Source organism: Echeneis naucrates, chromosome 24 (assembly GCF_900963305.1).
Source record: "Echeneis naucrates chromosome 24, fEcheNa1.1, whole genome shotgun sequence".
Lineage (NCBI taxonomy): Eukaryota > Metazoa > Chordata > Actinopteri > Carangiformes > Echeneidae > Echeneis > Echeneis naucrates.
The window spans coordinates 2,841,569-2,850,775 of record NC_042534.1 but is presented as its reverse complement, the minus strand read 5'-3'; the positions used below and the strand labels follow the sequence as shown (position 1 = coordinate 2,850,775).

The 9,207-nt window shown below is 39.8% G+C and overlaps 1 protein-coding gene across 1 annotated transcript; it reads right to left on the bottom strand.

The window, feature by feature from the left end:
- Positions 1-3,729: 3,729 nt before the first annotated feature.
- On the bottom strand, positions 3,730-8,518 carry LOC115037915 (12-(S)-hydroxy-5,8,10,14-eicosatetraenoic acid receptor-like). Its single transcript, XM_029496698.1, has 3 exons — positions 8,148-8,518; positions 6,793-7,201; positions 3,730-6,029 (listed from the first exon to the last, which is right to left on the bottom strand). Exons 1-3 carry the CDS (start codon positions 8,288-8,290, stop codon positions 5,571-5,573), a joined length of 1,011 nt encoding a protein of 336 aa, XP_029352558.1. The 5' UTR covers positions 8,291-8,518; the 3' UTR covers positions 3,730-5,570.
- Positions 8,519-9,207: the final 689 nt, after the last annotated feature.

Below are 9,207 nucleotides of genomic sequence, written 5' to 3'. Positions count from 1 at the left end.
CTTCAGGCGGTGCATCTAACCTGCTGATCCGGGCGGCCTGAGCTCAGAGCCGACAGACAGCCGCTTCCCTCCATGTCAAAGCCTCTCCTCTCTTTCTGTGGCACAATGACGACGACAGCATCACCGTCCTCCCCGGCGTCGCTCTCGGCGGCCAGGCAATGCGGCACGACCCTGCAGCACCTGCTATATCATCATCATCACCATCATCATCATCATCATCACCCCTCCGCCTTCACAGCCTGTCTCCATCCGCTGATGCTGATGCTGATGATGCTGCTGCTGGTGGTGGTGGTGGTGGTGATGGAGCCGCCGACCGCTCCGTCACCGTCAGATCTGTCCGCTTGTTTCCGCGTCTACATCCCCCCTTCTCTGAATCATCATCCTCCACAATCTGGGTGTGAATTCAGCCTGGATGTTAAACCACAAAAGTCCCAGAAAAAAAAAATAAATAAATAAATAAAAAAGGAGGCGGGTTATCCAGCAGCGCAGGTGTCCCGCGAGGTTTGTGGGCTTTGGAGCGGGGTGGGGTGGAGGACTGAGGCGGGGATGGGTGGGTGGATGGGTGGGGGGGATTAGTCTCCGCTCCTCCTGCCGTCTGTTCGCTGGGAAAGTGACTGACAGCCAGAGAGTCTGCGCTCCAGTCGGTGTGAGGACGCCACCGGGGGGGGGGAGGGAGGGGTGGAGCCGGTGGGAGGGCGGCAGGAGGGGGTGGAGTATGATGGAGAGAGATGGAGGGACAATAGATAGATAGATAGATGGAACGGGCAACTGAGATAAAAGGAATGAAGTAAAACTGGGAGATGAAACAGGACAGGGTCCTTCTCAGCTTCATTTAGACTTTTGGAGATAGTTTTCTATCTTGTACACAGCTTTGGATTTTAAGATGTTTTTTTCTGTATTTCCATGAAGCCAGATTTGGTTTCCATGCCATCCTCTACAAAATAACATCCGCTAAACTGTAGTCAAAATATAATTCTGAAAATTACTATGCAAGTTTAATGATTTTATTTCTTCCCTTTCCATTCACATATCTTCAAGTTGGAGCATGGCTGTCAAAAATAATTGCGCTCCAGGCAGCTGCCCACGTCTGCCTCGGGGTAAATTCTGCACACAAATGGATAAAGGACAGGGGGCGAGTCAGGGAGAAACATTTGCTTACCATCATGACACAGAGTCCACTCAGTTAAAACATTCTGGCCCAGAATCATCATGAGGTCAGATGGAGTAAAGCTGGAGTGAATGGATGAATGGATATGAAGGGCGTGGGGGCAGGGTGGTGGGAGGAGGTGGCACCTGCTCAGTTGGTCCAGACAGCTTTAACATGCTGAATTCATTTCTTTTGTATCTGCCTACTTATCTCTCATTTGGTTTGCTCTGACACCGAGTCAGCCAATCAGGTAAACAACAAAGTGAAAGTGGCAACAGTTAATATTGGGAGTTAAGTCTGCTTGGTTTTGGCTTTATTAAGAGAAGCTGAACATCCTGTTGGCAGAAGGACTTTTTAGTTTAAGTAGTAATTATAAAGCTGAGGACTGAGGAACTCCTTGCTGTGAAAAAACAACATAACTGCTGACACTAATATACATTTAGTATTCTCCCTGTGACTGTGATATGTATTGTACTTTAAACATATGTTTACATTTGGCAAACACTATTAAAAATAAGAAAGAAACATAATAATAAACCTTATTTAAAAAATAAGACCATTTCAACATGGATTAAACAAAAGCATTGACTTACTTTGGAAAAGACCAGTGGCAGTGGAGTTGATATATCAATAAAATGTAAAAAATAAAAAAAATAAAAGGCAGCATTAATTTTGTGTACATTTACATTAAAAATACACAACTGTAAACAAAAAAAAATTATCTCATTGAAATTATTTTAGACTTGTCTGCACATGAGTTTAAAATCACTCTGAAATTTTCATCAGTCCACTTGAAACATTTTCAAGATACTTCACGATACCAACACAAATTTATATCATTGCTCATTGATTTGTTTTTCCAAAATCTATCATAATTCAGACCACTTGGTAAAAATCTATATTTCAGTGAATAGCCACAGTCGCTGCAGTTACTTCCTTGTTTACTTGAAGCTGTCAAATGTAGTGGAGTAAAAAGTGTAATGTTTCCCTGTGAGATATAATGTGTTGAAAATATAAATAAGCATGGAAACTGTGCTTAAGTGCAGTGCCTCAGAGTAAATGTGCATTATTACCTAAGAGCAATGAGAAATAGTCTCCAGCATATATGGATTTCAATATTATTCAAGTACCCAACTACGTGATATGCCCGAATAAAAAGGGGGCAGTTATTGCTGCTAATATCAAGAACAGTAAAATACACAATAAAGACTATTTAAATTCATTAATAGGCTCTGTGTATCGTGTATGCTGCATGAGTTAGCCACTTCGCCGAGTGGTTAGCGCGCAACTGTAATATTGTCGCAGGGTCCCATGTTCAAGTCCGACCCGGGGACCTGTGCTGCACATCATTCCCCTCTCTCCCTTCATACTGTCAAAGGGCTAAAGGTGCAAAAGCTAAAAGAAACCCGACAACAAACGAACAGTACTGTATTTGATCATCCGTGACATTTAGCATGCTGATGGGAATGAGCAAGGGCGCTAGCTAACAGTAGTTAGCAAACATTAGCTAGCTAACGTCGTTAGCTAAACTGTAGCTTCCGGCGAAGCTATCTGAAATTAGCATTCAGTCATACTTATCTCCATCGTGTTTCAATCCAGAGCCTCAAACGGGGCAGAATATTTACATATGAGGGCGCCAGAAGGTCAGTTTGTGTCGTTGGATATTTTTTTTATTGATCCAAACAGCCGAAGGACAAGAGTCCAGACCTGTATACAACAACATTCAGGTGAGTCCGCTTCACTCTTTAAATCAGCTTCCTGTTATGATGTTAACGTCCGGGAAAGTTTTCTGTTCATGGTCATGAGTTCCAACAGCTGCACGGACACACAATTTTAACTTTGATGTTCGTGTTTAAATTAACATAAGCCCAACAACAATTATCAAGCTTGCTTATTAATTATCATAATCAGCTACTTCTACTGTTGAGCTTGAGATTTTGAAATAAGCGTGGAATAATTTCTTTTTTTGTTTGTCTGTTTGATTTTAGAGAATAAGGGATTTTTTTTCGGAATTTATTTATTTATTTATTTATTTATTGCATTTTATATTTAAATAAAGTTTTGTGATTAGCTCATTAACTGAGGCGGAAACGGGCCTCGTGACGTAGGTTGGCTGTTACCGTGGCAACAGCAGTCGTCCTCCATTCGTAGCTCAACTCGCCCGACACTAAAGGTAAATAATTAAATCTTTAACGTGCATAAATGAAATGTTTACTCATTATAATTCACTAAACTGTTTGGTTTTAGGGTTCCTCATTTAAACATGTTGGTACATTTGAAACGCACGTTTTGCTGTTTTCCTCTCCAACTTGTGCTTCTTTTCGTTATGCTAACTCGTTTGATTTATGCTAAGTTTAAAACTAAACTAAACTAAACTAAAAAAATTTACATCAAATTTATACATTTTCTTATGTCGATTGTTGACTTTTAATCATAGCATAAAGTTTTGATTTTAGAGTCTGATTTTTTTGCAATTCAGGCTTTTGGATTTGTAATTCTTGGATTGCTAGAGAAAAGACTGGAAGCCCTTATTTTTCTGAAAAACTATGAACATTAAACAAAGATAGGGTTTACTTCTTTAATGTTCACTATTAATATGTGTTTGGATACACACAAACAGCTTTCAATTCCAAGTTCCACTTTGAATGAGTGTTACAAACAGCCTTCTTCTTAGCAAAATAAAGTCCTTTTTAATGTAGGATATTATTAGTAAAGCCATAAGAGAATCCATGGTTGTTGTTTTTTTTAAACTGTTATCATTGATGTGGAAAAAAAATACTTTATGCTGTACTACTACATGTAATCTAACAGGTTTAAATTTCGTTCAATTCTTCTTCTTGCCACTGAGTGGCAGTAGAACATCAGATTACAGCATTTTCTGGAAAGCACCTCAATTATTGGGACATGTTCTGTTTCTTCTGTGGGTGACACTCTTAGTGAAAGTCTTATTGTTTCTTCACAGGCCCCAGATCATCAATGTGAGGTGGCCCTGCAGCAAATTGAGCCGATCCACAAGGTTTTACAGGAGCTGGGACAACTACTGACTCTTCCTAGAACAGGTCAGTGTTGGACAATACAGACCCCTGTCCGTTCAGCATTGGAATTAAACTTTTACAATAAATAACAACTCAATCATTTAGTTCAGCAGAGGGGTATAAAGAAGGTTAAAAAAAACTATGATACTATTTCTTCTGACCTCTTTGAGTTTCAACCTCAGTTTTTAATTATCTACATGAGGAAGTGTCCTTAAAACTCCTTTCAGTCTGAGGTTGAGACACTACAGTCATTACAGGCTTTAAAAACACAACAGGCGTTGCATGGAGACAGTCTTTAAAGAGGGTGCATCAATAACACTGGTGCTCAGCTTTTCCTTGTTTTTGTTCTCCTGTTTCTTCTCCTCTGCTGTTGTTGCTGTGATATTTCTGCTCTGAGGCTACTAGTCTCAACTTGACAGATGCCACCAGCTCTGCTTTTGAAACTTTATCCTACCCAGAGAAAAGGGGTCACACCTGAGTATAAAACAAACAGTCTGGAGCTATGGCATTAGCACCTCAATATGTGGAAATGCATGTAACAAATTTCAGATGACTTCATCGTCTAACTGTGGTTGAAGAGACTACCAACAGTATGCACATACCTGAGCACAGTCTAGCACCTTCCTGTAAGTGGTTGGAAAAAGAACCAAAGGTCACAGAATGCCAGTGTTTGGAACTTTCAGTGATGTAGGAGGATACAACTGGGACATTGAAGTATTGCCTTTTTTACAGTATACAATAATGGTAGAGCATGGGTGAAAGGAAAAAGTGGTGTTGCTTATTTGCAACAGTATGTTTTGACAAGTGCACACAACACTCTTTTCCTGCGCACTCTTAGGTTCTCTTGTATGGATGGCGTCACCTGTTTTCTGTGTATGTACAGGGCAATATACAAAGAATTTCAGCCAACATCTCAGGGTTACACAAATAATTCACATTATGATAATCAAATCACAAAAATATTTACACGGATGCACGTAAGTTTAAAATGCTCTCACAGTTTCTGTAATCCACTTGGGTTTGACATTTTTATAATCTTCACTGTTTCACTGTTTCAAATCCCAGAGGGGAACAGTACAGCTGCTTTCAACAAGTATGTTGAGCAAACATTATCATTTGGATTAAAATGCAAGCACAAAAGAAATGATATATCCTCTGAGCTCCCTAACACCTGGTTTTAAATAAACCTAATAAATAAAAAATGTCTAAATATATCAGGTAAATAATCACATGATATCTAAGTTTAATAGTGAAGGAAATTTTAAATAACCTAAATTATCAACATTGCTCTGCACAGTTTAATCTGCCATGGTCACTGAAAACAACAGTGTGGCTGAGACACACCTTGGAAATGGATTGAATCTGTTTCAGTTTAAGAGAAGATGCAGTCATTTGTATATCATTGGCAAATAAATGGTTCTAGCTCCAGAAGTTGTAGTTGTCACTATTCCGCCAGTTGCCCTACTTGTTAGCAATCTCCTCTGAAGAAACTTGGGACAGAAGGTGGATATGTAAGCATCCTTAAACCCAGAATTACAGAAGCAGTAAACCAGCGGGTCCAGCAGGCAGTCAGTGAAAGACAAGACCATCAAGCCGTCATAGATCTGGACCACTATGTCCTCTGCATTCTGGTTTTCCATCAGCCTGACACCCAACAGCACAGCTCTGGCTGTGGCACAAGGCAGGAAGCAGATGGAGAAGACAACAAGGACAGACATGACGACCCACACAGCTCTCCTCAGTTTGGTCTTCTCCCCAACCGTCTTCTTCCTCAGCCGGTTGACAATGCAAACTGTGCAGTAGACGAGGATGATGAAAGGGATGACAATCTGGCTGAAGAAGACGACCTTAAAGAGATTTAAAAAAGAAAAAGAAATTGTTATGAGTATAATGACCTCTACCGCATGATTTAAGTTTTTTTCTGCAGATTTATTTCCCTTATGAAGAAACTGCTGTCATAGTAAGCTGATTGTGGCTTAAATACAGAAATATTATCTTCTTTAAAACTGCGAGATCCAATTCTAACTATAATTACGATATTTGTAACAGAAAATTTTAAAGCAATAGTATTATAGTAAAACATAGAAATATCAAACAACCTTAAATGTAAGGGTCATAGGTAATGGAAAATTAGTTTCACTTATGAAACGCCATGATTGGTCTCACCAGCAGTCTAAAACCTACATAATTAAAAAAAGAAAAAAGCCCACATTCACATTTAAGAGCATGAAACCTGTGAGTTAAAAAGGAAATAATAGATAAATAAATTGACAGTCATAACAGCTGCTAATATTTAGACTTAATTTATATAAAATATAATGTATACAGGTTTCATAAAGGTCAGTGTAAATCTGTCCCCTTGATAACACGGGGAACAAACAATAACTAATAAAAATGTGATAAGTGACACGTTTGGAGGAAGTGTGTGAGATTGTGGAAATAACAGCAATTCTTATCAAGTGTCAAGCTTTTGCATCATTGGTTCCCAGAGCATATATTGGCTATTGTTTATGTACACAGTTTGATGACATTGATTAAAAGGCCCTTTAGGCCTTCCAGCTTCCATGTCACTGTTCATTTGTTTTACAGAGAAAAATAAAGAAATGTTACCTCTCTGAAGGTGTCTGTCACATTGTTTTCCTTCATCATGCTTTTATTTCGTCCGTGGCTGTTGCAACACTCAAAGGTCCTGAGCATGGTGGGGATGGTGAGGGGCAGCAAGAGTAGCCAGATAACAACTGAAATGTGAGGCGACTTCTTCAGCACTTTGACAAAATTCTTCCTCCCGAGGTGGACCACGTTGAAGTAGCGATCAATGGACAGGGTGATGAGGAAGGCAATGCTGGCTCCCCGGTTGAGAAACAACATGAAGAGCATCGCCTTGCACACTGAGTCATCCTCGCTGCGCCTCTCACCGTTATAGAAATGGTAAGCCTTAACAGGAAGGCAGGCCACCAGCAAGAAGTCAGCCACCACAATATTGAAGAGGAAGATGCTCTTGTTCTTCCAGAACTTGTACCTGAAGAGGAAGCAAGTCATGAAATGGTTATTTGCTTAACTTTTACAGCGGATAAACAAAGAAACACTGCTTTATGTTTGAGATACCCTGACGGGTTTATATTTCATGTTATGGGATTTCATAATTACGCTGTTTATACCAGTGGTGGAAATGATACAGCTGTGCCAAAGAAAACGCTGACTCTGAATACTTCCTGGAGTCCCGCTGGGATGCTGGCCATCCCCAGCACAGTTCTGAGCATGCTGTACACGTTTACCGGTCATTCTAAGCACAGTTGTTCCCAACTTGCTGGACTTTAGGAATGAATAGTGCAAATGGACTCAGAGTTCAAGAGTTCATTACATGGGGGACAAAAAGGTGTATTTTGAAGGAAACTTTCTCCAAAACTGTTGAAAGTGTAACAGTTAACTGTAAAATCTCCCAAACGTTTCTTCCCTCACCTTAAACATTATCTCTCTGATAACATTAAAAGATGACTCCCTGTAAAATAAACTGAGCTTCATCTTCCCTCCCTTAAAAAAAAAAAATTCTAAAAAAGCATAGACTTTTGCCTTGTTTTGGGGTTGGATTTGAGCCACTCACATTTTTGAGGATTTCAAGGGGGCTGTTAAATGACCATTCTAATAGAAAACAGCTCATCTTGGTTAGTTTGCACATCCGTGAAAAGGATTAGAATATGCAGCACTGAAACGTGTCATCGTAATACAATTGCTACTGTAGATGTTTGCCAAGTAGTTTATAGTAGTAAATTCAGCCTTGGTTTTCAGTTTGTTTTAATATTAAAGTTTGCACAAAACGGCCAAATGCCTGAAAATTCCCACCTGGGGATGAGTCATGTGAAAACCCAGTGCTTAGCTCAGACTGACTCTTATCTGACTATCTACTACAATCACATTTTCCAAGATTAAGAATAAAGCAGCAATGGCGAGATCACGCCTCTTCATACCTGAAGATGAAGACGTAGAGGACTGACAGGTTGAGAGGAAGACCAAAAATAAATTCTCCTGTCACCATCCAAGCAAAGACTTTATATGTGAATGGATTAGGTACTTTACAGTGGTCAGTTGAGTTTGGTTCAAACGAAGTCATGTTTGACAAAGTACTACAGAAAAAAGAAGGAGGTGATAAAAAAAATCATCCAGGCAGGCATCACACAGTTAAATCCCTCATCTTGGAGGCAGTAGTAGTCTCCTCTAACCAGGACTCTCTTCTCCGCAGGCGCCGGGTTCCCCTTCTCACTGATCTTTCAGATACAACAGTTCTTGTCTGACAGCTTTAGAACGCTTCGGGAGCTTTTCAAGACTCAGCTGGTCATGCCAAGACGTACTGAGAGAGTGTGTGTTGCAAACACAGTCTGTAATTTAAAAAGAAAAAAAGGAAACACCCCATCTCAGCGACCAACACCGAGGAAGAAATACTCAGCTGGAGGTGTGGTTTAATGAGAGTGGGATTATCTAACAGAGGCTGTTTTTAGACCGGCTACGATGCAATACAGTACATTGCATTTCTTTGCAAATGAAATAAGGGCTGAGATAAATGACTATCACTATTAGCTTGCCCTGTTTCTGTTTCGATCTTACACAGAAACTGATTGCTGAAGGTGCCTTTCTGCAGAACTCGGGCAGTGCTTGTGAAATTCCTCAGGTAGCTGTCTATAGGAAACTAGCCTGCCTACAGATGTTTAGTATTACATTTGGCTTTAATGACGATGGTACAGGAAAAAATGTCCTTTAAAGCAAGTGACATATCAAGTCTCCGTTATGGTTGATTGATCATAGCTCATGCCATGTTTGAAACCAAGTATTTAAAAATACTATATGGAATGTACTGTATACAAAAGATGAAGCAGAAAGTGTGTGACTACATGCCATGATTCATTATTGGTTACTTGCTTCTGGTGAATGTAAAGTTTGAATAGAATGTATTACAGATAAACTTTTACCTTACTCATCAGTTAATTTGAATCAAAACATAAATGATGGTGAAGTAATCTCTTGAGCCACATC

Bases quoted from the DNA above. Each gene is read 5' to 3' on its own strand.
- LOC115037915 (XM_029496698.1), bottom strand. From the start codon at position 8,290: ATGACTTCGTTTGAACCAAACTCAACTGACCACTGTAAAGTACCTAAT. The intron at 7,202-8,147 runs GTATGAAGAGGC...CTTCCTCTTCAG, and splicing joins CTCTACGTCTTCATCTTCAG to GTACAAGTTCTGGAAGAACA. The intron at 6,030-6,792 runs GTAACATTTCTT...AATCTCTTTAAG, and splicing joins TGACAGACACCTTCAGAGAG to GTCGTCTTCTTCAGCCAGAT.